Source organism: Rattus norvegicus, chromosome 3 (genome assembly GCF_036323735.1).
Source record: "Rattus norvegicus strain BN/NHsdMcwi chromosome 3, GRCr8, whole genome shotgun sequence".
Lineage (NCBI taxonomy): Eukaryota > Metazoa > Chordata > Mammalia > Rodentia > Muridae > Rattus > Rattus norvegicus.
Window position 1 is genome coordinate 165,780,975 of NC_086021.1, and position 27,835 is coordinate 165,808,809.

At 50.8% G+C, this 27,835-nt stretch overlaps 1 protein-coding gene and 1 long non-coding RNA gene across 8 annotated transcripts; one reads left to right on the plus strand and one right to left on the minus strand.

Annotated features, from left to right (window-relative positions):
- Window positions 1–1,844: 1,844 nt before the first annotated feature.
- On the minus strand, window positions 1,845–12,374 carry LOC120101767 (uncharacterized). The gene is made up of 2 exons (XR_005502677.2): window positions 12,006–12,374; window positions 1,845–3,743 (listed from the first exon to the last, which is right to left on the minus strand). It is a non-coding gene; the product is annotated as an uncharacterized LOC120101767 (long non-coding RNA).
- Window positions 10,127–27,695, plus strand: Tgif2 (TGFB-induced factor homeobox 2). Of its 7 annotated transcripts, none has more exons than XM_063284390.1 (4): window positions 10,127–12,358; window positions 16,531–16,756; window positions 25,221–25,320; window positions 25,438–27,695. In XM_063284390.1, exons 2-4 carry the CDS (start codon window positions 16,565–16,567, stop codon window positions 25,740–25,742), a joined length of 597 nt encoding a protein of 198 aa, XP_063140460.1. In that variant the 5' UTR covers window positions 10,127–12,358; window positions 16,531–16,564; the 3' UTR covers window positions 25,743–27,695. The 7 variants fall into 7 exon arrangements, with proteins under 7 accessions (XP_063140460.1, XP_006235487.1, XP_006235489.1 ...); XM_006235427.5 differs by lacking the exon at window positions 10,127–12,358 and adding an exon at window positions 12,469–12,698; XM_063284389.1 differs by lacking the exon at window positions 10,127–12,358 and adding an exon at window positions 13,397–13,524.
- Window positions 27,696–27,835: the final 140 nt, after the last annotated feature.

The window sequence follows — 27,835 nt, forward strand, 5'->3', positions numbered from 1 at the left end:
CCTGGGGTCTCTTAGGGCCAGGGCGGCGGTGAGCACTGCTTTACAAACACTTGTGTAGACTTATGCTTTGCCCTCTAATGAAAAACCCACACCTTTGTCTGTGGTGCTTCCTGCCGTTACATACACACACACACACACACACACACACACACACACACACACGCACACACACACACACGCACGCACCGACTCTCTCTGCTGTCAAACTGACTTACTACAGAAGAACGTGTTTCCGTCAGAGACACACACACAGGCTCTGTAAAACATGAATGCAGTCACTGCAGGAAGCTGTAAAATGTGAGGGGGGGAGGTTTCCCCTGTAACTTTCCCTGACCATCTGCCAACGTCCACTGAGGTATGTATGACCTAAGCTTTCTTTTTATTTTATCCAGCTGATTTTTAAAAACAGGTCTCCTGTGGCCAGGGATGATCTCAAACTTCTCCTCGTCCTGCATCCACCTCCAAAGTGCTAAGATTCCAAGTACTGCTATACCTTGTTTGTCTTGGGAACTCAATCCCAGAACTTCTCTTAGGCCAGGCAAGCACTCCACTGACTGAACTCCACCCCAGCTGGGTATTTTCCTCCTTTTTACATGTTTTTTTTTTTTTTTTTTTTGGTTCTTTTTTTTTTTTTTCCGGAGCTGGGGACCGAACCCAGGGCCTTGTGCTTCCTACCACTGAGCTAAATCCCCAGCCCCGCTATTTTCCTCCTAATACAGAGATGGACCCATGGGCCACCTGAGAGGCAAAGTATCAGTCAGGACAGCCTAGGCAGGAAACAGCATTGTTAGCCCCGTTTCCTGGTTGGGAAACTGAGCTGGGTGGGAAGGGAAGGACCAAGGAAATACATCCTCGGTCTGCCAGAGTCCAGGTAAAGCCCAGGGCAATGACTTGAGGAACTGGCTCCACCACTCACCGGCTGAATCCTTCCCTGCAGGGAGACTCACTCTCAGCTTTCAGCCTGACTTCAAGCAGTCTACACCCATAAATAATCCAGATGGCCAAGAAATGTCATTCCGTCACCCACCCACAGCAGACAGGCAAAGACCCCCTGCTTGTGCAGGATGGCAGGGAGTGTAAAGTTTCAGAGTGGCCTTTTGAAAAGCAATAAAAACACAACACAAAAAAAAAAAAACAAAAAATCGCCACGTGGACAGCCGGAGGGGATCTTTCCTGCCCACCACCTGCTGCAACCAACCCTGGCTTAAATTATTACGAGTCCGCCCCACCCCCACTCCCCACCCCCGCCTTAAATTACTGAGACCTTAGTCAAAGAGGACACTAGAGCCTGAAGCTTGGGGGCCCAAAGGGACAACGTTGACAAAACCTTAACTGGCTCTGCAGGGGGAAGAGTGTAATTTGTGTCCATTGTAGGGAGGCTGGACAAGGAGAGGGAGGAGCCTGGACAAGGAGAGGGAGGGGCCTGGTCAAGGGAGGCGGAGCTGAGCCAAGAGCAGGAAAGCAGGCCAAATACCTTCAGACAAAGATAGGCCTCCCAGAGGTAGGGCATCAGGAATCCAGGCCCACGATTGAGAAGGAAAGGCCAGCCAGTTCCTCCAGAACACAAAATTCACTCACTCTCCTGAGGCCAGTGTTAGCAAAATGTGGTAAGGATGGGACCCGAGAGGAAACTGGGAGCAGGCTGCTCCAAAGCCCGAATGGGCATCCTGAAAAGAAAGGGTTAATCACAGCACTAAATGTCAAGATGCAGGACAGGAGGGCACCTGTTAGGTTAGGGAGGGAGCCTAGTAGGGCTAAGCCTGAAGGCACTGGAGCAAGACCTCAGCAAACATCTCTGAGCCCTCAGAGCCAAACAGGAGCTTGGGCCCAAAAGCCAGTCTCCATTTACATATTTTAAATTTTATTTTTATTACGTGTGTGCATGCATTGCATTAGGGTCATGAAGCACCTGAGAGAACAATCCTTCCTTCCACCATTTGGGTCCTGGGATCAAGCTGTCAGGCTAGGTGGAAGGTGTCTTTATCCACTTTATCCACTGAGCTGTCTCACTGAAAATAGTGTTGTTCACTAAGAGACATTCATGATGAAAGCCAATATGCATCTGCCAGGTACGGTGACAGATGCATTTAATCCCAACCCTTCAGCAGAAGTACGTGGGTCTCTATGAGTTCCAGGACAGCCAGACTACATACTGAGACCTGTTTCACAGAACACTCAGTAATCAAACAGTCAGAAAGATCAAGAAGACGGCCCAGGCTCCAGACGAGTGCCAGGCCAGCCGGAGCAAGTTAGTTGGAACCTGTCTGAAGTGGGAACTTAAGGGTTCTTTGGAAAGTCAGTTGTGTTGGACGGTGTTTTGCTGGGGCGAACACGTGAAGGAGTGTTTTCCTGAAGTAGACACAAGTGAAAGGATGTTTTGCTAACTCAAGCATGAGAAAGAACCCATGATGAAGGACTCTTGGCTAATGGAACGCAGGCATTGGTCCACCTTACATGCATCGCTGAGCTCCATTTGTCGGAACTCCATAGAGAGAAATGCACCAAAAACACCTCTGGTGGGGTGCCGCGGCTTCTGGCCGCTTCTGAGGACTCAGGCTGATTGGCAGAGTGATGTCAGCTGAGGCAGACTCACATGCTGACGTACAATGAGGCAAGACTCGCAGAGGGCACGTGATGTTTGGCGGGAATATAAATAATACTAAACGGAAAGGGTCAGAGGTGAGGCTTGGCTTGCTTGCATAGCTAGAAGCTTCTTGATATCTCGTCTTCACTGATCTTTGCTTCATCAAGAGATACACGGACAAGAATGAGACCTTCTCCTGGTGTTCCTGTTGGCCCTGGTCCCTCCTGCTGACAAGTTCCAATTCCGCTGAGGCCTGGCTGTCTCTGTTAGGTCATGCCACCACTGCTGATTTGTAGTCGGTCTTCTGACTGCCCAACTGGACTGCTAGTGTATCCCTGAAGTATATTCCAGTGGACCCAGCAGTCGCTGCTGACCTGTGAACTGAACTGCTAGTTTCCTGACAACGTGGATGGGAATTAATCCAAAGAGCTATTTCTATCCTTTCTTTTCCACAACCTCTGGTGGGTGGTGGGCTAGAAGGGAGGTTAAAGCATGTAAGAATGATCATTAAAAAAGTTACGGGCTGGAGGGATGGCTCAGTGGTTAAGGACACTGACTGCTCTTCCAGAGGTCCTGAGTTCAATTCTCAGCAACCACATGGTGGCTCACAACCATCTGTAATAGGATCTGATGCCCTCTTCTGGTGTGTCTGAAGACAGCAACAGTGTACTCATATACATGAAATAAATCTTAAAAAAATAAAAATTAAAGTTACACCTGCCTCAAAATTCAAGAATGCACAAAGCTCTGTGTTCAATCCCAGTACCTCATAAATAAAACCAGACACGGCAGCGAACAGAAATTCAAGGTCTTCCCCAGCCACAGAGTGAGTTCGAGGCTAGCTCATGGGAAAATTATGGTAGCTCATGTCTGTAATCCCAGTTCTTGGGAGGCAGAAGCAGGAGGAATGTCTCAAGTTCAAGGCCAACATGGACTACATAAAAGTTCCAGGACAGCCAGGTCCACACAGTGAGACCCTGGCTGAAAAAAAAAAAAAAAGCAAGAAATAATAGTAAATAATCTTTAAAGTAAATAAATAAACACGGGAGGGGGACTTGTGTTGCATACCTGCAAGCCAGCACTCAGAGATGACACGGGCTTTATGCTAGTCTGGTCTACACAGTGAGTTCCAGGATAGCCAGGGCTACACATAGAAATCCTGTTGGAAGAAAAATGAAATTTGGGTGTTTTTCTGTTGCTCTTTTGAAATGGAGCCTTGTGTCGGCAGACTGCCTTGATCTAGTTTGCTGTGGGGTGAGGATGACCTTGAATTTCGAATCCTCTTGCTTCCCAAGGCTTTTGCTATCAGGCCTGGGTTTCTGGATTCCGCTGTTTGTTCGGGGCGTGTGTGTGTGTGTGTGTGTGTGTGTGTGTGTGTAAGATTTTTCTAATTCTGAGCACACTGTCTCACTCATGCTAGGCATCCTCAGCCCCAAACTTTAAGGCCTCAAGCACTCCTCGTACCCCAGCCTCCTGAGTGGCACGGACCGCAGACACACACACATCAGCCCAAATGGACTCACTATTAATCGACTTTTTTTTTTTTTTTCCATTTCTTTTTTTTGGAGCTGGGGACCGAACCCAGGGCCTTGCGCTTGCTAGGCAAGTGCTCTACCACTGAGCTAAATCCCCAACCCCTATTAATCGACTTCTTATAATGATGGTTTTATAATATCACGTTGTACAGAGAAAAGGAAGGGAATTCCTTCTACTGTTTGTAATGGCATTTGTTGTGTAACTACGTTCCTGGCGGGAGAAAACTTTAGCTTTTCGGTAATTATTGTGTAAGAACTTAAGTCCTAGGACTGGAGAGATGGCTCAGTAGTTAGGAGCACAGACTGCTCTTCCAGAGAATCTGGTCTCCACTCTCAGAACCCACAAGTCGGCCCATAGAGGGTTGTAACTGGAGTTCCGGGGATCTGATGCCTTCTTCTGGTCTCCATGGGCACTGCATGCACATGGTATACAGACATACATGCAGGCAAAACAACCATATACATAAAATAAATCTTAAAAACAACAACAACAACAACAACAACAATGAAGTCCTCTAGTTAGCGTGTGGAAGCTCACAGTAGTCCTGGCCTTTGGGGGGCCACAGTAGGGGATCAGGATCAAGGCCAGCAAAGTCAGGTAACATCTGATCACAGAACTTTTATCCTTTTGTTGCTTTTTTTTCCTGAGACAAGGTTTCTCTTTGTAGCCCTAGGCTCCTGGAACAGGTCAGCCTGTGTCCTGTGTCCTGACCTGTAGCCTCTGCCTCCTGAGGCTTGGGATGAAAGACACAAGCCACCATGTCAGGCAAGAATATTTTTTTTTTTTTTTTGGTTCTTTTTTTCGGAGCTGGGGACCGAACCCAGGGCCTTGCGCTTCCTAGGCAAGCGCTCTACCACTGAGCTAAATCCCCAGCCCCCAAACTTTTTTATTTAAAAAAGAAACTTCCTTTATAAAGAAACTATAGTCCTTGGTACGGTGTATATTCTCTTACTCTATTCCTGACACTCCACTAGAACAGCTTGTCACATAGCAGGACATTCATTTCTGAACTGTCTATGAAAGGAACTGCAGATTCCATAAGGAACCCAGCTAAATGTGCTTCTAACTCAACCTTGGGCTAGATCAGCAAAAATGACCTGGGCTGAAAGCCACCAGGTAGAGGGAGAGGGACTCCCAGACAGGAGCCACAGCAGGTCAGGATAATGGAGTGGAAGAGTTGCAGTGAACACTTCTAAGACATAAAAACATGCCACTCTCTTCTTTTCCAGTCTCTTTGGCCTCTCTGACAGAGGCAAGATGACGAAGGGAACATCATTCCTTGGAAGGTGTCACACTACGACACTACCGGGACTGGCAGTGAGGAACCTAAATTTGTCTGTCAGATTCAGACTCGGATTCCATGATGGAGGGACAAACAAACAAACAAAAAACCAAAAATATACCACCCTTCCCCAAGGCCTTTTAAAGACACTTGGATCACCAGTGTCCTTACAATTCAAAGGTCACTGAGTTCACAGGAGAGAATCTGTCACCCTCACGACAGGCTTTACTGTCTATGTACCCACTCTTTGGATGAGGACACCCCTTGGGTTTTGCGGTGAAATGAGGTTTAAGATAAAAGAGGGGAGGATAATTAAAAACACACTAATAGCTGAGCATGGTGGTGCACACCTTTAGTCCCAACACTCAAGGCTGTTGGAGTCTAAGTTCAAGGCCAGCCTGGTCTACAGAGAGAGTTCCAGGCTACACAGAAAAACCCGGTCTCAAACAAGCAAACAAAAAAGGAACAAACAAACCCTCATAAACCAAACTATGTACCATGATTCTTACTGCAAACTGCAACCCAGACTGCATGACCAAGGCAGTGAAGGATTAATCGCTATACAATACGCCATTAGTAAATGAGCGGAGGTGTCTTGGGGCAGGGGTTCATGGATAGCATATACTTTGAGGTATGCACGACTCTTGCTTCTATCACAAGCACCTCCAGAAAAGAGAGTGAATACAACTAGGAGTTGTAACACCGCCTGCAATATCGGCACTGGGGAGGGAAGGGGATCGGGAGTCCACAGGAATCCTTAGGTACACAGCAAGTACATTAGACACTGTCTCAAAACAACATCCACTCACCTCCCACCCCCCAAAAAGGAGAAAATAAAACTCTGATATTAAGTCTCCCTGACTCAGGAGCCCATTCCTGTTCCATGCCACCTACAGCCATGTTGGAGGGGTTGGTTCCCAGTTGTGGACAGACACAGAAGTAGAATGCTACAGGGATGGAGAGCTCAGCCATCAGTCAGTCAGAGGACCCGAGCTCATTCCCAGCACCACACACAGTGGCTGCCTGTGACTCGGGAAAATCAGGTTCCCTTTTCCAACCTCCGTGGTTATCGTATTCACATGCACAAACCCACACTCCAACACAAACATTCACACACACACACACACACACACACACACACACACACACACACACACACACACACACACACAGGCATGCTGGTGCACGCCTTTAATCCTAACAGTCATGAGGCAGAGGCAGGTGGATCTCTGAGTTCTAGGCCACCTTGGCCTACAGAGCGAGTTCAACAGCCAGAGCTACATAGCCAGACCCTCTCTTAAATAAATAAAATTGTTTTTTTCTAAATCCTCCTTTTTTGACGGTTTATTTTGTGTGTCTGGGAGTTCTGTCTGCATGTCTGTCTGTGTACCATGTGCATGCAGTGCCCACAGAGGCCAGAGGAGGGCATCAGATCCCCTAGAACTGCCACGTGGGGGCTAGGAGTTGAACCTGGGTCCTCTGGAAGAGCAGCCATTGCTCTTGACCACGGAGCCATCTCTCCAGCCCTCTCTAAATCCTCTTAATTAACATTTACTTATCTGTTTACTTATTGAGGCCTTCCCTCCCCTCTCTGGAAGGTTGTGGGGGTGGAGCATGGAGGTCAGAGGATAGCTCTGGGCATCAGTTTTCTGCTTCCACCAGATGGGTGTCAGGGACCAAACACCGTCGCCCTTGGCAGCAGCAGGTACTTTTGTCCTTTGAGCCACCTCAGCAGCCCCTAAGTCCCCTCCAATGCTGAGGAAGATAGTACCTGGAGCCTTCTTTTTTTTTTTTTTTTTTTTTTGTTCTTTTTTTTCGGAGCTGGGGACCGAACCCAGGGCCTTGCGCTTCCTAGGCAAGCGCTCTACCACTGAGCTAAATCCCCAACCCCTACCTGGAGCCTTCTACATGCTAGGTAAGCACTCTACCACAGAGCTACACCCTGACCAGTAAAACTGCTTATTCCTCAATTAAAAGCACACCATTCCACGGTAGTACTTAATCTGTGCCCGGGAGCCAGAAAACATCAAGGAAAGAGCCTTCGGCACCCCTACCCAAGTCTGACTGCACCCCTGCAACACTTCCAAGTTGGCATGTGGTAATAAGCTCGCTGACAAATGCCTTTGAGGCAAACCGTCTGCGTAGAAAATCTTTCTACTAAGTCTAAGCAGACCAAGGCAGAACTGACTCTAAGAAGTGATACGACTTTTAGTAATATTCCTCTCTCTCTCTCTCTCTCTCTCTCTCTCTCTCTCACACACACACACACACACACACACTCTTACTTTTAAAAACACACAAGCCTTAGATGGCAGAATGCCAAGGAAGTGAAGCGATCTCTACCTGATCATGCACAGGCCTTTTTTAAAATTACATTGTGTGTGTGTGTGTGTGTGTGTGTGTGTGTGTGTGTGTGTGTGTGTGTATGTGCATGTGCTTAGAGGTCAGAGGGCAATGCAAGAGTTGGTCCTCTCCTTGTATCACATGAGTCTCTGGCTATCGTAACTGTCTTATTTTTGGAGACAGGGCCTCACTGTGTGGTCCGGCAGGCCCTGAGCTCACAGAGACCAACCTGCCTCTGCCTCCAGAGCACTGGGAGCTTTTTTTAAACAGATGAACAACTTGGAGGTTACACAAGGACAGTCAGCACCAGAGGCAAAGCTGAGACGCCACGATAATCAATCACACCTGCCCTCCCGTGAGCACAGGCTACTCGCAAAAGACTAACAGCTGTGATATCTTTGCCTTACCAAAGCTTGATCTAACCACAGACAAGAAACCTGAGGTTCAAAGGGTGGGCAAATTTACTGAAACGACCCGCTATAACCCCAACTTCCAGCGCCACATGCTTCCAACCACAAGGAACTGTTGGCCAAACTCTTGGGGTAGCCCAACCAATGGGCTCCCCAGGTTGAAGCATACAGCCTGCCAAGATAGTCGCTCAAAAATTAAATAGAGGCTAGGAATAGTGGTTCGTATCTTTAATCCCAGCACTTGGACGAGGCGGACGCAGGTGGATCTCTGCATGTTAGAGGCCAGCTTAGTCTACATAGCAAGTTCCAGGCCAGCCAGAATAATATAGGTGCAAAAGAGACATTAAAACAGGGGCACAGGGGTTGGGGATTTAGCTCAGTAGTAGAGCGCTTGCCTAGGAAGCGCAAGACCCTGGGTTCGGTCCCCAGCTCCAAAAAAAAAAAAAAAAAAAGAACCAAAACAAACAAACAAACAAACAAAAAACAAAAAAAAACAAAAAAAAACCAGGGGCGCAACAAGTTGGCTCAGTGATAGGAACTCTCTCGGCTGAGCCTGACAACTTTGAGTTCAATTTCCAGAGCCCCGCAGATTATCTTCTGAGCTCCACAAGTATACACAGATACTAAATAAAATGCCAAAACAAAACTGTCTTAATTAAAGAGGGGACTTTGGTGAGGCTTGATGAGAGACTTGCTAGCATGCAAGAGGGTCTGGATTCTACCTCAGCACCAGGGGTAGAAGAGGTAAAAAACTCGGACGACCAAACTCAACAACATGAAAGCTAAACGGCATGGGCTTGACCGACAGGGTAACGACTTTAAGTAGTTAAGTGGGAATCCACGTGAGACAGAGACAAGAACCTCTCGTGAACCAGTCTCCACCCTGAAGGCTGGCCTGCTATGGCTTCTCCTCTACCCACTCAACCTGATCTCTAAGCTCTTCCTTAGTCTCTAGAAGAGGCCCGGGCGGGCAGGCAGGCGGGATCCAAACCTCTTCACCACCTGAGGTGACTGCCTGTCACAGCCGGTCCCTTTGCCACTCTGGTAACAAGGGCAGCGGCCAGTGATTTCTTTTCCAATCAAAGTGGACTCCTGTGACATTTACTGCACCCTTGTGACCAGCAAGTATCCTCGGAACCAGCAGCATGAAGGCTCCCCAGAGGTCAGGACCCCAAGCTGGAACCAGGAAGGCTCTCTCCTTCTCAGTATAGGTGTTTGGTTGTTCTGAGACAGGGTCTCCTGCTCTACAGTGGCGGTTCTCAATATGAGGGATCGTGACCTCTTGGGGTGTTGCGTATCCGATATCGTGTATATCAGATATTTACATTATGATTCATAACAGTAGCAAATTTACAGTGACGAAATAGAAACAAACTTTTATGGTGGGGGGGTCACCAAAGCACGAGGTCCACAGCATTCGGAAGGTTGAGAACTAAGGCTACAGCTAAGGCTGACCTTGAACTCATGATGCTCCTGCTTTTATTTCTAGAGTACTGGGATTACTGACATGGTTCAAAGAGCTATTAAGAAAACCTCCAAGTCGGGGCTGGGGATTTAGCTCAGTGGTAGAGCACTTACCTAGGAAGCGCAAGGCCCTGGGTTCGGTCCCCAGCTCCGAAAAAAAAAAAAAAAAAAAAAAAAAAAAAAAAAAAAAAAAAAGAAAACCTCCAAGTCAATGGGTCATCCCCATCCCAACCCCCACCTCTCTACCCCCCTCCCCTAGTTTTATGGGGGAGCTGAGGACCTTGACTGGCCTGGAACTCTCTTTGTAGACCAGGACGGCCTTGAGCTCACAAAGAGCCACTTGCCTCCACCTCCAAGTGCTGAGATTATAAATTTGTGATACCACGCCCAGCACAGTTTCTTACTTTGGGGGGGGGGGGCCGGGGTGGGGGAGGGGGGAGGGCCGGGGTGGGGGAGGGGAGGTTTCTTGCCACAACAATAGTAATGTATTCTTAGTGCTGGGGTCCAAATTCACGTTTGCTAGAGAGGTTTGAGCTTACCAAAAACATACCAGAGCCAGGTGTGGTAGGGCACACGGATTCCAGACTAAACAGGACAACATAGGGAGACCTGCATATCCAGAGAGAGAGAGAGAGAGAGAGAGAGAGAGAGAGAGAGAGAGAACTAATAGTGCTACTTGGGAGTCTGAAGCAGGCATAGCCTTGAGCTTGGGAGTTTGAGGTCAGCCTAAGTAACAGACAGACTTTGTCGCAAACCAAACACCAGTCAGAAAGTTTTCTTGTCAAAATTATCAACATATCTGGCCAAAGCCCCTTCTAGGCTGAATATTATAGCTGAAAATAAACTCAAGCCAGACCTCGCTGGCTTGGAGCACACAGATTTATGATATTGTATGGTTCCGTTGTTATCAATAACGATCCAGAGGCCAGGAAGGGCACCTAGATGTTTGACTTTTCCAGAACAGCAGCGTGAAGAATAATCTCACGTGAGTTTTAGCTTCGTGTGCAGCTGCTTTGAAGACATTAACCCGGGGGTGGAAGTGCCTGGTGTAGAGACGCACACATCTTAAAACTATATTTACAAAGAAGACTGACCTGGCAACTGTCAAATTCATGGTATATTTAGGCTAGGGAATTTGTTTATGGGAAATCCTGACACAGAGCCAGCCCCCCCATCACCCCAACTCTGGATCCTTCTAAGAAGGTTAGGGAGAATCCAGACCTGTCACCCAGCATTCAGTTCCCTCTGCTGCTGGCCATGGGAACGCATCACTCATCTGGACAGACTTGGGGACACTGGCTTAGCAAGCTGTCACTGGTGGAATCTGTGGGGAGTTCTGTGGGCTTGTGACTGCCCACCAGAGGCTCCTGTCCCAAAGAGAAGATATGGCTCTCAGACCTGCTACACATGCCTAACAAGAGGTCCAACTTAGCAGCTAAGAACCAGGTCACATCTTCAGGTTCACCAGGCTGTCCCTCTATTTCCCTTCCATGCCACACCTATATGAAGGTCTCTGCCTCTTGCCAAGACCTAGTTGATTCTTACCTTACTTACCTAAGATTTCCCATCTCCTTTATTCTTATTCTTTCATAGGTCTGTGGATGGGATATGACTTGGCCAAGAAATTGCTCGTGACCAACTCTCTGAGCCTTGGTTTCTCCGTGGGTAAAAAGGAGGGTTCTGGGCAATGTTGTAGATTTTGGATGGCCATTTTGGTTGAAAGTATTTTCAGCCAAGTCTGGCTTCTATGACACCCATCTTAAGAGGCTTTTAATCAGCATCCTGACTGGCTTAGGGCTTTCTGGGTGGGAAACTTAACTTTTGTTCCCAAAGTTTCTGTGACTACAATGCAAATGAACAACAAAAGTTGAGTCTGATGTAGCAATGACAGTTGTTGTCTCTGTCCCTTAGGTAGCCTCAGCAGGGTGACCCCCAAGCTCAACAGTAAAATAATGGTTAGAAAATAATAACATTTAAAAAATAATAATCAAGGGAAGCCTGTTCCAATGCCATTGGTACTGGCACGAGGGTCTCAGGTTTCTGGGCCTGTATGTTCACAAACCCAGAAAAGGTCTCTGTGAGCTGGAATTAGGATATGCCAACTAATGCAGAGAGCAAGAGACAGTCGGCCAGTCAAGTAACTTGTTAGTAAGGAAAACTTGAAGAAAAAAGACACCAGCCTGGACTGTTGACAGCGCCTAGATTCACCCTCTGCATCTGGATTTAGCCACCAAGGGAAAGGCTCAGGCTCTACCATCAGACCCACCTGGGCCAAAGGACACTGGCAAACATGGTAAGTCAGGGACCAGCGAGTAACTGTGGTCATCTCCAAATTGCGACACGGTGCCCGCCTTTCCCACGCTCCTGGGGCGCAGCCTGTACTCACCCCTGGCCGACCCTCTGTGCTAGGCTTGGGGTTTTATCCAAAGTGGCCTTCGCCGCGACCCTACGGGCTGACAAAACAACTGGTCCCTTCGCACCTGGGAGTTAGCCTCCGTACCTACTGAGCCTCAGTTTCCCCATCCCCACATGGGCAAGCTCCCAGAAGAGGAGACGAACTTACGGGGACTGGCACCCCTTATGCTCGGTAGTGCCCCCACCCCCATCCAGGAGCACACAGTAGGCGCTCCGGAAACACTCTCTGAAAGGAGGAGCGGGCCACTTCCTGCCCTGGAGCTGACTCCGGGAGCCCTGGTCCCACCGCTCCGCCCCAGGCCCGGGCCATGTGGCATTCCTAAGGTGGGTGGGCGCAGGAAGGAGGTGCCGCGGGACCGCCCCCTCCGGCGCGTGGGCGGAGCGAAGCCCCCTGGCTCTGCGGGCCCGCCCCCAAGGGTGGGCGTAGCTGGCCACGCTCTGCACAAAGTTTGTTTCTGCCTCGCGGCGGTGGGGGAGGGTGAGGCGGGCGCGATGGGAGGAGAGGGGATCTGACGTCAGGTCGCGAGGTGCTTTCCAGCCGCGAGCTGTCAGGCGGGTGTCAGACCCGGCAGGTACCCGGCGCGTTCCCCCTGCGCCCCCCCGTCCCGGCCCGGTCGTCCCTCACCCCACAGAGGCCGCGTGGGCCGGAAAGCCGCCGGGGAAGGTAAGTGCGGGGCGCCGGAGGGCTGGAGACGCGGGAGGAGGCGCGCGGACAACTTGGAAAGTTTCTTGGGGCGCCGGGGCGGGGGAGGGGGCGTCGTCCCGGCGCGTGCGACAGTGGGTGTGTGAGCCCGGGGGTGTGTGTGAGTCCGGACGGCCGAGCGCTGGCGTGGAATGTCCGGGGGGGTCCTGTTCGGTGTCTTTGTGGGAGGGGTCGGCTCCCAAAGATCCCACTCTGGGAGAGGGCGGCCGGTGCCCTGCAGCGGGGTGAGCGCGCGGGGAGCGGGTTTGTTTGGTTTCAAAAGTGCACGTTGCTAACCGCCCGCAGCCCCCCTCCCGCACGGTGGCGGAGCGGGACCGGGGGCCGCCGAGTGACAGCTGGAAGTGGGGGCCGCGGGCGGGGCTCCGACGGAGAGGGCTTGGGAGCCCGCGCGAGTTCCCCTTTCCTTTGGAACAAAGGAAAGTCTGTCTCCGAGGCATCTGTCACTCCCGGGCGGGCCAAGGCTGTGGGGCGCGTGGGGCTGGCGACGCGAAGAAAGTTTGTGCGCGCCGGGACCCCGGGGCCAGGCGAAGGGCAGCCGGGCGTCTTGCGGGGGCTGTGCGCGTCCCCGATGCAGGGGGGCGGCCAACATGGAGTCTGGGAGCAGAGTTGGGGGGGCGGCGCGGAGGTTGGAGCCCAGCCCCCTCTTTTCCCCTCCCCCTCCGGGCCGAGTTCGGAGCACAAAGCCGAGCGCGCACGCTCCGGCGGCCCCGCGCCCCAAGAGTCAGTCTGCGCGGAGTACCAGGGAAGGGGCTGGGAACTAAACTTTTTCCTGTCCCAGAATGGACACGTGAGTTTTCTTTTTTGCAGAGTTCCCCCCAATTCCCAAGCGCCGAGTGGCGGGCCGGCAGGGGAGCTGTTGCACGCACCGTGACTCTGGTGGGGGACAGTTGAGTGAGGGTGCCTTGAGCGCCGGCGGATTCGTCGGCGCCCCATGAGCCATGTGCTCCGCTGCGTCTGGGCCGCGGGGGAGGCTGCGCGCTTTGTGTGAACTGCTGGGAACTCCAGCCTCAGTGTGCGGCCCGGGAGAGAGTATCTAGAGCTGGGCGAGTTGTCAGAAAAGTTCTGTGGGAGTGGCTGCAGATGGTGTTGTGGGAGTGTGTAGGAGATTGATGGGGTGCAGTGTCCAAGGGGTGCCTCCAATAACCTAGTTAGTGTAAAAATTGATGGATGGCTGATGTGGTGACGTCTGTGTCCTGGATCGGAGAGATCGTGGGTGGGCAGGTCACTTGGGGTTCGTGGGTGGGCGGGTGCAGGAGTTGGGCTAGTTCGGAGAGAGCCTTAGTCGTTGGTCCTAGGTATGGGGTGTAAAGCTGTGTGTTTGTAAAACTCTGGGAACTTGGGGATGTGAGCAGTGGGTCGGGTCGGTTTTCTGAGCAGTGTTCAACTTGCATGAGGGGTATTGAGGTATCACTGGGGTGTGTGTGTGTGTGTGTGTGTGTGTGTAACCTGCAGACAGCCCTAGGGTGCAGGACCCATAGGTGGAAAAAGTTCCCGCTGAGGGGTGCTCTTCTGGCCCCACACCGGGAATTCTGAAGACTGAGTTCTGGCAGGCAGCCAGAGTGGAATTCGTAAAGATAACCTTGAGTAAACTTCTCACCCACTGCCAGGGCTGCCTCCCTGAGCTGGTATCCCAGCTGTCGTGGTGGCCGAAATGTCTGCCCTCAGAATGCATCCAAGTTTGCTCCTCTTAGCGAACAGTGCCCGTTTCACCTCCAGGTGGCCTGGCTGAAGGTAGACCCTTCCCTCGAAAGTCTGGCTTAGCCAGCCCAGGGATCTGGGCTCAGGCCCAAGTCGAGGAAACAAAACCTGGGAGATGCCAGAGTCTTTTGGCTAGGCCTGCTGGGGAGCTGTTAAAAGGCAGAGAAGGGAGGAGCCTTGAGATTCGGGCCCAGCCTTGGCCTAGAACTTGTGCTATTAAAATGTAAATTTCTTTTGCTTTTGTGAACTGGAACTTTGTCTGCTGGAGGGGCAGCTGATACGAGTTATCTAGGCAGAAACCTTCCTTCTCGGACCAGGGGCGGAGGAGGGCTTCTAACTCTGAAAGGAGGACATTTAACTAGGATCACACAGCCCAGTGGGAGTTAAAGCTGGGACCAGAGCCACACTTCATTGGTCAGGATTCTGAGATTAAGTCTCAGACCAGGTCAGAGGCCGGACCAAGGAAGACGGTCCAAGAAACAACCATAGGAATGACTCACTACCCACCACATGCACAGTGGCTGGCGGCAGGACGTACAGAACCAGACCCGCCTCTGGGCCTTGGAGGGAAAATTACCCCATACCAAATCCTTTATAATGAATCTTAAACGATGGGAAGTTTATTTTTTCTACTGTGTGTGGATTTTCATCTGCACCTCAGAGGTCAAGAGAAGGCATCTGATCCACTGGAACTGGACCTGTGGTTGGTTGTGTCCTCCACGTGGGTGTGGGGAATGGAACCCACGTCGTCCGTAAGAGCAGCAAATGCTCATCAGTGCTGAGCTATCTCTTCCTGCCCCAGAAATTCACTTTTAAAATAGGCGTGGGGACCTGGGGGGGGGGGGCTGGAGAAATGGCTCAGGGGTTTAAGAGTACTTGTTGCTCTTACAGAGAGCCTGGGTTCGGATCCCAGCACAGACACAAGGCTCACAACAATCTTAACTCCAGTTCTAGAGATCTGCCTCTTCCTCCTGTCCTACCAGGACTCTGCATACGTGGTGCAGAGACATGCATTAGACAGAACATCTATATATGTAAAATAAGGAAAATCCTGGAGGTGGGGGGGGGGAAGGGATTTGGTGGGAGGGGAAAAGGTGAGAGAATAGAGCACTTTGGTCAAAGAATATTTTAATATATATATATATATATATATATATATATATATATATAAAATTTTAAATAAAACAGGCTAAAATCCTTCTATCCTCCCCACTCCTAACTGACTGCAGAACCGTTTTGTAGAAGCAGCCTGTTGCAGACTTCCCTTCACACTGGGAAACCTAGCAGTGGTCCTTTATGACGGGCCTCTTCCGAGCATGTGCTCAAGGCCCATCCATGTTGTAGTAATTATAATTTATTTTGTTTTATGTGTGTGAGTGTATGTACGCACCACATGGATGTCCGTGGAGGTCACAAGAAGGCATTGGGTTCCCTGGAGCTGTACGTGGGTTGTAAGCCACCTCGTGCTGGGAACTGAGGTCCCCTGGAAGAGCAGCCAGTGCTCTTAACCACCGAGCCATCACTGCAGGCCACTGTATTTCTTTTTATGGCCAAGTAGCTCTTTCGCTCAGCCATCTGTTGGAGATGTCTTGGTCGTTTCCACCTTTTGGCTCCGGTGAGCATTGGTGCATGGGCTTCTGCGTGGGGCCAGGTGTGCGTTTCTCTTGAGTAGCTAGCGAGCAGCGAGACTGTGAGTTTCCCCCTTTTAGGAGTTTTCAAAAGAGTTACGTGAGGTAATAGGAGTAAGTTTCCAGGACAGCCCAGAAAACAGAATTAGAGCTAAGCATTGCCCCCGGGGAGGCAGAAGCAGGAGGGTCCACCTGGGCTGTGTAGTGAGTCTGTCTCAGGACCATGGGAGGAAGCTGTAGTTCTTTCTGGTCCTGCTCTGTTTTTAGAAGAGATGCCACCCATGTCTCAGTCATCCCTCTATGTTCCATGAATTGGTGGCATTTAGGATTCATCCAGCTTGCTCAGGCTATGGTGCCACTGTCCGGGATTTGACACCATGACCCTGCTTGTGACGGAGAACTCACTAGGAGACTAAGGAAAGGGGGACAGAAGCTAATATCCCCATCCACTTTGTCACTTGCCCCAGGCTGCCCAGAGGTCCAGCTTAGTCCCCAAGCACCATGTCGGACAGCGATCTAGGCGAGGATGAAGGTCTTCTGTCACTGACTGGCAAGAGGAAGCGCAGGGGGAACCTGCCCAAGGAGTCAGTAAAGATTCTCCGAGACTGGCTGTATCTGCACCGCTACAACGCCTACCCCTCTGAGCAGGAGAAGCTAAGCCTCTCTGGACAGACCAACCTCTCCGTGCTGCAGGTAAGAGGGGACCAGGCCCCAGTCCCTGGCTCTGTCCCCCGGGCCCTGTGGCCTTGGCCTACCATAACCCCTGCTGTGATAAGAAGCCCACTCCTGGCCCTAAGGGAAAGACACTGAAGTGAGGTTGCTGATGCTCTTGAGGCTTCGGTCCCTGTGAGGGGATGAGGAGTTGTTATTGTTGACCTTGAAAGTGAAAAGGCACGGGAGCAGAGAGAGGTTCTGAGGTGCATCCCACAGCGCTGTTGGAACAGGACTTGCTTAAAAATGAGTTGAATGGACTGAGGAGGTGACCCAGGGATTAAGAGCACTCTCTGCTCTACCTGTGGATCCTCGTTCCGTCCTTGGCACGCATCAGACAGCTCAGAGCCTTCTGTAACCCCAGCTCTCAGGGCCTCTCGCCTCTGCAAGTGCATGTATGCCCGTGACTTTCTTTTTCTTAATTTCTTGATGGAAAAGAGAAGGTCTTTTAGCAACTGCTGGAGGTAGACAAGCTGGTACACGCCTGTGATCCCAGCCCTGAGAAGGAAGAGGAGGAGGCTAGTTAGACATTCCTCTCCTGTGCCTAGTGGAACTGTTAGGAGGAACACATTTTAAACGGGATATAAAAGGACCTTTGTGAACCACATTCAGGGGCACTCGAGACGTTTGTACTAGAAGTTGTGTCTCTTTTCAGTTGTCCTGTCAACCAGCAGATGGGTTTGCTGTTTGCATAGTGCTGACCCACCAGCGCTCTGGGACTGGGTTGGCTCTCACCTCCCGAGTTTATGCAGTAGGCCCTTGGCCTAGACCAGAGTCCTGCCTCTGTCTTGCTGGCCTCACTGCTCCTTTTGTGAGCCAGCAGGCCTCCTCTCGCTTCTCTTCTCTGGCCTGTCTACCATTTCTCCAACCCACAAGCTGGCTCCTTCCTCCAGTTACCTCACCTGATCCTGCTACTTGCCAGGCTTCCCGCCTTTTGTTCCTCCTTCAGTGAAAAGGCATGGCGGGTGGTCAGCCTGTAAAAATCCTGGGACCTAGCTCTGTGCCTTAGACAGTGGTTACCCCAAGTCTGTCTTGAGACACAGTCTAGACTCAAGTTATAGGACTTGATTGTCACCTCACTCTTTTCGCAAGGATTCTGGACCTCAGCCAGTCTGCTGCTGTCATTCTGAGTCTCGTCTCTTCATCTGACAGGGAGCGTTCTCGACAATTCAAACAACAGTTGGGGTGCTTGTCTTCTTTGTTTTTATCCTCCAGGAGCCCATAGCCAGGGTGCTCTGTAGCACGGAACATTTACATTTAATTCCGGGGCCCTGCTCCTCCTCCTAGGATACTGTCAAGGAACTTCTAGGCTGGGAGTGTGGGGTACAGATTGATGGATACTAAGACAAGCCAATAGAGACCGGGTGACACAGAGCCCAGGGCCTCTGTCAGGACGCCTTGGAAGGTGTCTTTGAACTTATGTGCGCTAGAGGCACATAGGCAAGAACAAAGGCCTAGCGTTTGAGACCAGAACTGCATAGACAGCCTTCGCTGGTCCCCCTGCCTCCAGCCTTTATCTTTCAGTCACAGAAGTACAGATCAGATCATGTCCCACACACTCCAGGGACCCCACTGTCCTCAGATGGGCTCCAGACTTCAGAGCAAGCACCCCAGCTTCCTTTGCAGTCCTTCCTGGGACTGGCCGTTGGGTATGAACATCCAGGGTCAATCCTGGCCTTTGTTTGCTTCACTCTCCTCAAGCACGTGTCTCTCCCTCTAGCCTGCTTCCTGTTTGGAGCTGTTGTCACAAATCCCTGTGGCACCTCACACCTGTCCTGTCAAGCCACTTGCCACACAGAGTTGAAATTGCTTCTTGTCCAGGACACTATTTCTCAGAGCTGAGAAATGGACTGAGACTGACCCTTTTCAGTAATTGGAGAATGGGCTGAGTGGTGAGGCACTGACTGACTGGCTTAGCACACCAAGAAACAGGGGTCCCCAGCACTGCACAAAAGCCATTCCTTGGCCCTGCCTCCCCTCATGATGCTAACTTTAATAATTTTCATTTTTGTCTCATAAGTGTGTAGTGCAAACATAAAACTGAGTTTAAAACCTTTATTTTTGCTCTTACATATAGCTATAAGACCAGTTTCCCAAAGTAAATAAGTTACCCCAGTGTGTTCTGCCGCCAGCTCCAGATGTGGGGGCCGGCAGTTGGGCGCCATGCATGACATGGGCCAGAGTGAAAAAAGTCAGAATATCCTTGCAGAGACCAGTGGGGCCTACACGACCATAGCTTCACTTCAGCATCCAAGTAGAGGGCAGGATCAGCCACTGGGGTGTACGGAGAGTAAGGGGCAAGTGGAGGCCATCTGGCACTCCCTAAAGGATACCTCATGGCAGCCTCAGCTGTACCCCTCTCCTGAAGACTCTTCAGGCACTTCAGGTACCTAAGTGGAAACTTGACAGTTCCAGCTGACCCTGCCCTTTCTCACGCTCCTGTGAGAGCTCCAGCTTCTCTTCAGGGTTATGGAATATCAGGTTTTGGGTTGTTTCTTGAGGCAAGGTCTTGCTATGGAATCCCTAGGTGGCCTTGTCTCATTAGGAGAGCTAGCTGCCTGAATCTCCCAGTGCTGGGCCTAAAGGTGTACCCACCACAGTAGGGGACTTAGCTTTTTTTTTTTTTGTCTTTTGTGTGTTTTGTTGCTGTTCTGGTTTTGTTTGGTGGGGTTTTTGGCGGGGGGGTGGGGGGGGATATTCTGAGGCAGGTCGTCCTGACCTAACAACAGTCCTGGAACTCTGTGTGGACCAGACTGGCCTCTGGCCTGTAACTCACAAAAATCCACCTGCCTCTGCCTCCAGAATGCTGAGATCAAAGGTGTGAGCCACCGTGCCTGGCTGGAATGCAACTTCTCTATTCCACGCTTTTCCCTGTCACTCCAAGACACCAGTTGCCTGTTTATAAGTCGGTCTCCTCTCTGGCCCACATTCCTGCTGTGTACTCTCTTTACCATATTCCTTATTCTGACCAGGGAACCCCACCTCTGTAGGAGTTGGCTGTTTGCACAGGACCTGGGCCCAGCATTAGGCCCTTTAGCTGGCTGCATGTAGGTGGCACAGAGTCCGTGGGTGTGGGGAGCAGAGACCTTAGCTTGCTTTGCTGTCATTGCTCCACTCTGGGTGCTCGCTCATCAGGGAAGGGCTAAGTAACTGCAACAGCAGAAAACAGTGTTGGAGATGGACAGCACTGTCTGTATATAGTTTAAGGTTGCCCTTGGCTCCTAAGGACATTGGTTTCCAAGCTCGCCCACTAAGCACCACTCCTGCCCCGAAGGAAGAACTTTAAACTAGCCACTGCCCCAACAGGTACCTCTGCTTTGTGCCAAGCTGGTTTCTTCTCCCCGGGGCACCTCTTTTGATCCTGGCTTCTTACTTGCCCTGGAGCCATGTCATTAGCAAGTCACTGAGTCATGCAAGTAAATGGTTTGCTAGGTTTTGTCCTGGGTGAGGCAATTGGGAGAATAAGACACCCCCTCCCCCACTGAAAACAAAAAAACCCCCGACCGACCATTGTGTTGTGGAGGATTGTTGTCAGGTCCTTGTGGCAGTCAGAGCCTAAGTTACTGGTTGAGTTCATCTGGTTTCCTGTTACTGGACTGACTGCCTGGAGGGTCCTGAGTCCGTTTCTTAGTTTTCCCACCACCTGGGCTGTACTGGGAGGGCTCTGTGCTGTGCTGCAGGCAGTTAGTTCCACTGCTCCTCTAAGTCCTTTCCTGACAGTTCCTGTGCCCACAGGCTGCATAGCTATTTCTCTAAGACCCTTCTGTCCCCCTATGCAGGCAGTCACTGCAGGCACGCACTGTGGAAGCTTCCACAGGCTACAACAGGTCACTTGTCCTCAAGGCCCTCCTGTGTGTGTTTTGAGCTTCTTCTGTGTGACATAGTTAAAGAACTGGTGGTGCTCACCAGAGTGGGTTAGATAAACCCCTGTCCCTAGGTCTGCACAGCAGCTCTCTGCAGAGCCCTGGTTTAAAAATGTGTATTGCCAGGTGAAGGTAGCAGCTCACGTCTGTGACTACAGGAGGATTACCACAAGTTCAGGTCAGCCTGAGCTATAGAGACCCTGTCACAAAAGAAATCCAAAGTCTGGCATGGTGGTGCATACCTTTAATCCTAGTACTCAGGAATAATTGGAGGCAGGTAGATGTTAAGTTCCCGGCCAGCCAGGGCTACATAGTGAGATGTGAGACCCTAATCTGAAAAAGAAAAAGTGAGTAAGTCTAAGAACGGAAACATCTTCCCAACTCCACCTCGTCCTACCTGCATATAAAGTCCGTAAAGCAGATTGAAAATGGCCATTTTAACAGATTTTTAAAATCCCTCCAAGGATCAGGGATGAAGCTGAGTGATGGGGCACTTCTTAGCCACATGAGAAGACTGGCCCTGGGGCAGGCCCTAGTACTGGGGCAGGGAAGGGTGAGGAGCATCTGTGGTAAAGGCTCAGTTCGGAGAGTACCGTCCTAGCAGTCAGAACCCTGCTGTGGGTCCCCAGCACAGCGTAAATCTAGGGGTTGCTCTCACTCCCCCTCAGATGTGCAGTTCTATGGGATGAGTAGTTCAGCACACAGTCTGTGGGACACGGCTAGTGTGGAGGTACCCTGGGCTAGGGGCCCATACAGCCGGTGGCCAGTGCCCAGAAAGCCTGTAGCTTTCTCTGAAGCGCATTTCTCTTAAATTTGCTAGGCAAGGGGCTGGGGATTTAGCTCAGCGGTAGAGCGCTTGCCTAGCAAGCGCCAGGCCCTGGGTTCGGTCCCCAGCTCCTTGCAAGGCAAGTTACTAAAGTGGTGCCTGGTGCCTGCTCCCACACCTCACAGCCAGATGTAAAGGAGAGAAGAGCAGGCTGCTAATGGCTGAGGGAGGGAGGAAGCAGGTGGACGGGAGCTGGGAGGAAGGGTCTAAAGCCTGCTCCCTTCTGCTGTATGGTCAGGCCAGCCTTCAAACCTGAACTCCTAGTGATGGCCTCTAACTCAGCAGTGGAGATTGTCACCAAAACCATGTCATGGACTGATGAAGACTAAACGAGTCGAGTGGATGGGAGCTGAGGTTTTGTGTTTGAGTGATACCTTTAAGATCGAGGTTTACTTAAACTGTCCCTGTGGCAGTTGAAGGAAGATGGAGACCTCTAGCCAAGAGATCAGCTTGTGAAACCAGCTATGTAGCTCAAGGCAATGTGACTTTAGGCGTGTCTCTTCATCTCTGTGTCCCTCTTTGTAAGGTTTTGAGGACACTGCCTACTTACTACCTCCCAGACTTGCATACAGATTTAACAAAATGTCTCCAAAGTTGTTCCAAGACATCAATGTTAATCCTGCTTCCAACCAGCCAGCGGTCCAGCCTGTCCTTTGTAAAGGACCTAGCTAGAACTCTAGCCATTATCTGCCAGTGCCTGTGTGTGTGAAGCACCGAGGTGAAGAGAGATAAACGAGTCCTGGGCAGCCCTCTTGAAGCTGGATTGGAGAGGGGAAGAGGGACCACGGATGCCTCTGTCAGGTTAGCTCAACAGGGCTCTTCTGTGGGGTTTGGTAAAATTGCAGCTGGCTGTTACAGATTACTCTCTGTCACGATGGGTCTCTTGTCTCTTTGGCTAGACGTGGTGGAGATCTCATGAGAAGACTATACCCAAGAGCTTGCTCAAGAAATGTACCAAGAAAGAAGCCTAGCACTAGTCAGGGCCAGAAGAGAGGCACAAGAGCTTGGGTCTCTGATCTAAGCAGGATGGAGGAAGTATGAGGCACTGCTGTGGCCTTCTAAGGAAGAAGACTCCTGACCTTTCTTTTTCCTACAGCAGCTGGTACAGGCTCTGAACGTGTCTGCTGATGAACTAACAGGACAGAAGAGCCTAGGGTGTGAAACTTGTCAAACTGCATGTGTTCCCAAGTGGTGGGATCAGCCCTGACACTGAGAACTCCTCACCTACCTCTTCTTGGACCTGGGATTTTTATTGGGTTGCTTTCTCTGCCCAGGCTCCTGAGTAACAAGGACCACACAGACTACACATTCACAACCTTTCCATTCATTAGTCCTTCTGCTTATCTGAGGTCAGGTCTTACTCAGTAGCCCAAGTTGGCCTCCCATTGCTGGAGTTGCACGTGTGCACCATCATAGCTGACTTCATTAGCTCAATGACCCTTTAGTATTTGCTGCTGTGGCCTCAGTCAGTGCTCCTTTGGTTGGCCCTGACCCTTGCTGTCCTTTAAGCCTCAGCCTTTCAGACAGACTCATTAGCTCTGTCTCTGGTGTTTAGTATTTATTTTAATTAAAGGGTTTTTTGTTTTGTTTTAATCGTTCATAGTTGCAGGGGCCTGGTCCGTGGTGGTTTGCTCATTGTTTCTGAGCTACTTACGAAGCAGTGGCATTGCAGTGTGCTGGACAGTGGAGGAGCTGTTCACTGCCAACAGGAAGCAGTTAGAGAGGGATCTCAGAGGTTGATAGACTGTTCCTTCCTGTTTCTGGACTTGTCCTGGTGGTCATTCACCTGTTTGTTTACTGCCTTTGCACAGCCAGATGATGTCAGCACCTCAGGGCAGGGCATAGAACTGTTAAAGGCAGCCCCAGCAAGGGACTGGCCTAAAGCACAGCAGGCAAACAGTGACGTGAAGAAGTCCTGGAAGAGGAGAGTAGGGGGCGTGTGGAGGCTCTAACTCAACTGTTTTAGGGATTACAGAGAGCTGGGCTCTGGGCTCTGCCAGGTGAGAGTCCACCTACTGCCAGACGGACTTTTCTGTGTGTTCACCAGCAGTACTAGAGACGGCCCAGCTCCTTTTACAGAAGAAAAGTCTGACGCTCTGTGCTCAGTAAGTAGCAGCTGTTAGAGAAATCGGCACTGGAGGTGCAAAGCCTGTGCCCTGGTCCACCAGTAGGCAAGAAAGCACTCCAGGAGGGAGGGAATGCGCTATGTAGAGCGCGTGCCTCTTGGGAGGCTAAGTTTGGTTTGGGTTTTTTGGAGGGAGGGGTATAGACAGGGTTTCTCTGTAGCTCTGGCTGTCCTGGAACTCACTCTGTAGACCAGGCCTGCTTCTACCTCCCAAGTGCTGGGATTAAAGGCATGTGCCACCAACACCTGGCTTTCGTTTAATCCCAACCCCCACCCCACAGGGTTTTACTCATCCAAAGCCTTTGCATCTGGAGTGTTGAAATTAAAGACTATCTTGTGTTTTGTGGTTAATTTTGTTTTGAATGAGCAGGGCCCAAAAGCAGTTGCACGTGCTGACCGCAGAAGAGCGGGAAGGAATGGTGCTGGGTTAGAAAAGTGGACGAGGTAGGAGGGTGTTAGTTTCCTGGCTCCTGAATCTGGACTCAGACTAGTGGTGGTAAGAAACAAACAGCCACTTCTTAGCCAGATCACCAGCCATCACACTTTGAGAACATTACACTGGCAAAGAGGTCAAAAAGAGAGCCTTGAAGCTGAGGGTCAACTCCGTGAAAATCACTTGCTTAACGTGAGCAAGACTGAGGTGCTCCCTCAGCACTAGAGATAAGTAATGGGCACACGGGGCACAGGGCACCTTGAGCTTCGCAGCATGACCCAGCATACAGAGGGGTGACAGACCGCTTGGCACTGGTGTTGCTTGGAAGCACTCTTTCTTCTCTCTGATCGCCCCTTCGCTATCTCTGTCTGGTCTCAGCTGCTCTACAAGCCTAGGAATTCGTCTCTCAGCATCACTCTTGCCACATGTACCACCCACACCTGTGGGCAGCTCATTTCCTAAACATTCTCTAACCTCTACAGGCACGTGATGCACGTGTGCGTGTGCGTGTGCGTGTGCGTGTGCGTGTGCGTGTGTGTGTGTGTGTGTGTGTGTGTGTGTCTACCTCTCAGGAGGTAGGGGCAGGCAGAGCTCTATGAATTTGAGGTCAGCCAGAGTTCAAGAACAGGGATACACAGAGAATCCGTCTCAGAAAAACAAAAATATAAAGCCAAGTGTGGTAACTCGGGAGGTAGAAGCAAAGTTTGAGGCCACCTTGGTCTAAGTAGTGAATTCCAGAACAGCCAGAGCTATACAGTGACACCCTGTCTCAAAAAATAAGAAGCGGTAACTTGTGTGGCTCCCTGTGTTCTTAGTAAAACTAAATCCTCACCCTAAGAAGTGGCCTCTAGTAACCACATTGAGCTGTGCCATGGCCTGCCTTTCAGCGTTTTTCATAGGTACGCTGCAGCCACTTTTGAGATGTGGTCTCACGATTTAACCTTGGCTTTCACAGAATTCATTTAGACCAGGCTGGCCTTTAACTCATGGAAACAGGTACATCTGCCTCTTGTCTCCCAAGTTTCAGTTGAAAACTATTTCCTAGAGTCTGCATCCTTCACTCCATTGTCCCACCATTCCACTGGCCAACATGTTGTCTGAGATGTTGGCTGCTGTCTGTGTCTTGGTGTCTGAAACACCAAACATTTTGTAGCTGTTTTGAATGAAGTTAACTGATAAGTCTCCTTCACTCTTTCTAGATATGTAACTGGTTCATCAATGCCCGCCGCCGCCTTCTCCCTGACATGCTTCGGAAGGATGGCAAAGACCCTAATCAGTTCACCATCTCCCGGCGCGGGGGTAAGGCCTCAGATGTGGCTCTCCCCAGGGGCAGCAGCCCCTCTCTGCTGGCTGTGTCTGTTCCAGCCCCCACCAACATGCTCTCCTTGTCTGTGTGTTCCATGCCACTCCACTCAGGCCAAGGTGAAAAGCCAGCAGCGTCCTTCCCACAAGTGGAGCTGGAGTCCCCCAAGGCCCTGGTGACCCCTGGGAGCACACTCACCCTGCTGACTAGGGCAGAGGCTGGAAGCCCCACAGGTGGACTCTTCAATACGCCACCACCCACACCCCCAGAGCAGGACAAGGACGACTTCAGCAGCTTCCAGTTGCTGGTGGAGGTGGCGCTGCAGAGGGCTGCTGAGATGGAGCTTCAGAAGCAGCAAGATCCAGCGCCACCCTTACTACACACTCCGCTCCCTCTAGTCTCAGAAAATGCCAAGTAGGCACTGCTCCCAGGCGGCTTGAGGTCCAGGCCAGCTGTCCCAGGTTTCTGGTTCACTTCCCTTTCATACAGAGGGTTATCTATGTACGGATCACTGCCGAGCATCAGGATCATCTGTCCAGCGGGCCTCAGCAGAAAGAGGCCACTGATGTCGCTGCACTGCACCGGTAACAGGGCCTGTACTCTGCTGAGTGCCATTCCTTCAAGCGTCCTCTCCGAGGAGACCAAGGCACCAGAGCCAGGTGTGGTGCTGCTGCTGCTGCTTCTCCAGAGAGCCCTGGGACACCTGCACTCCAGCCTGCTTTCTGACGCAGGCTCAGGAAACCTGCCAAGTTCAGACTTGAGCTGGGTCCAAGCCGCCCCTAAGCTGTGCCTCTTGGTCGAGCCAGGTGCACACATTCCAGCCTATTCAAAGGACAAAGGAAAATGCCCAGCAGATGTCACAGAACCGACTCCAGTTGAATGTTTAGATTTTTGCTAAATTGTTTTATTTTCCTTTTGCTGTGGTTTGTGTTAATGGCAGTAGGTAGCCCAGAAGCACAGGTGTGGGGAGAGAGCACCTTACGTGATGGATGGGGCTTGATGAATGGGGTAATCTACGGCTGCTCAGGATGACTGTATAAGGGACCAGCAGATTCTCTATAGTGCTGAATTCAGACTATGGTGATTGTTTAAGTCTTGGTTTGGTTTACCCTGTTATAAAAGACAGAAGGAAAATATCCACAGGTGGTGGATTATTTGCACCAGACACAGGCGGGGAATAAAGCCACAACCAAGTCCAAGCAAACCAGACAGCCATTTAGACACAGCAGAGACAGATGATAAAGTCAGAGACACACTTGTTTCTATTGTAGTTTGGGGTGGTTAAGCTAGACTGAAACAGTTTTGTTTTTCTCTCTGTTCTGGGTAGCTTGTTTCAGACTTATTCCAGCGTCTCCTGCTTGGGGAAGAGTGAGCCATCTGCTGGTCAGGAGGCCCTTCAGACATGCCGCTTGTTCCTTACCTAGGCAGTTGGAGCCTTCCTAGAGGAGAGGCTAGTGCGGCTACAGCCTGGCCCAGCCGCCTGGGAGCTGTGTCTGTTCACCTCCCTTCAAGTTGGGATTGCAAGGGGCCTGCCTAGATTTCCCGGGAAACAGACCACACTTGGTCTTAATCTTCCTTCCCCCTGTTTACTTTGCTTAGTTTTCAGCAGCACTGTACCCCATCTTTATATATCCTAAGAAACACTAACCCTAGGTTTTTATTAATCAAAATATTTGTGTTCTGAATAACCAGAAGATGTGAGGAGCCCTGACTGTAATTTCCTGGGGTCTACCAGGTTGTGCGCACAGATGGGGCTCTTGGATGTTGACTGACTTGGAGTGCCTGTCCCAGAGGAAGGCAGAAGACCACTCGCTCTGGCCTTTCTGGGAGCCCCTGATGTTTACCAGGCTTCCATACCTCTCCTGAGTGGCTGTGCCCCATTCGTTGCTGTGCAAGTGGAATGGGAGATTTGCTGTTTGTAGGGACTGCTCTCCTAGGCTGTCTCGTGCCCCCCTCTGGCTTCCTGTACTGCAGGAGACCCAGCAACCTCACCTGTGACCTGGAGGCACTCCTGGGAAGGGCATGGTGGGTTCACTGAGTTTGGTTTGCCCACTTCTACCCCACCTGTCTGAGAGCTCCCATGGCTGTGTAGGATGCTCCAGTAGGGGTGATACTAGGATGAGGGATTTTCCCCCCACAGTGCACTGAGCAGGGGGAGGAGGGAAGGAGCCATGCTGCTGACATATTCTGGCACCCCCTCCTGGAGTGAAACGGCGTCTGCAGGGTAGAGCAGTCTCTGCTTGTAAGATAAATCTGGAGAAGCGCAGTTGTCCCATTGAACAATATTTGAGCAAAAAAACTACTGTAAATAACTGGTTTTTGTCTTTTGTCAAATAAAATTGTTTTGGTTTTGTTTATGTTTAAAGTCAAACTGAGTTGTTGATTGGACCTACTGTGCTTTGGAGACAGTTTTATTTTTTCTTGTAGCCTTGGCTGTCCTGGAACTCACTCTGTAGACCAGACTGGCTTCAAACTCCCAGAGATCCTCCCGGTTCTGCCCAGCAAGTGCTG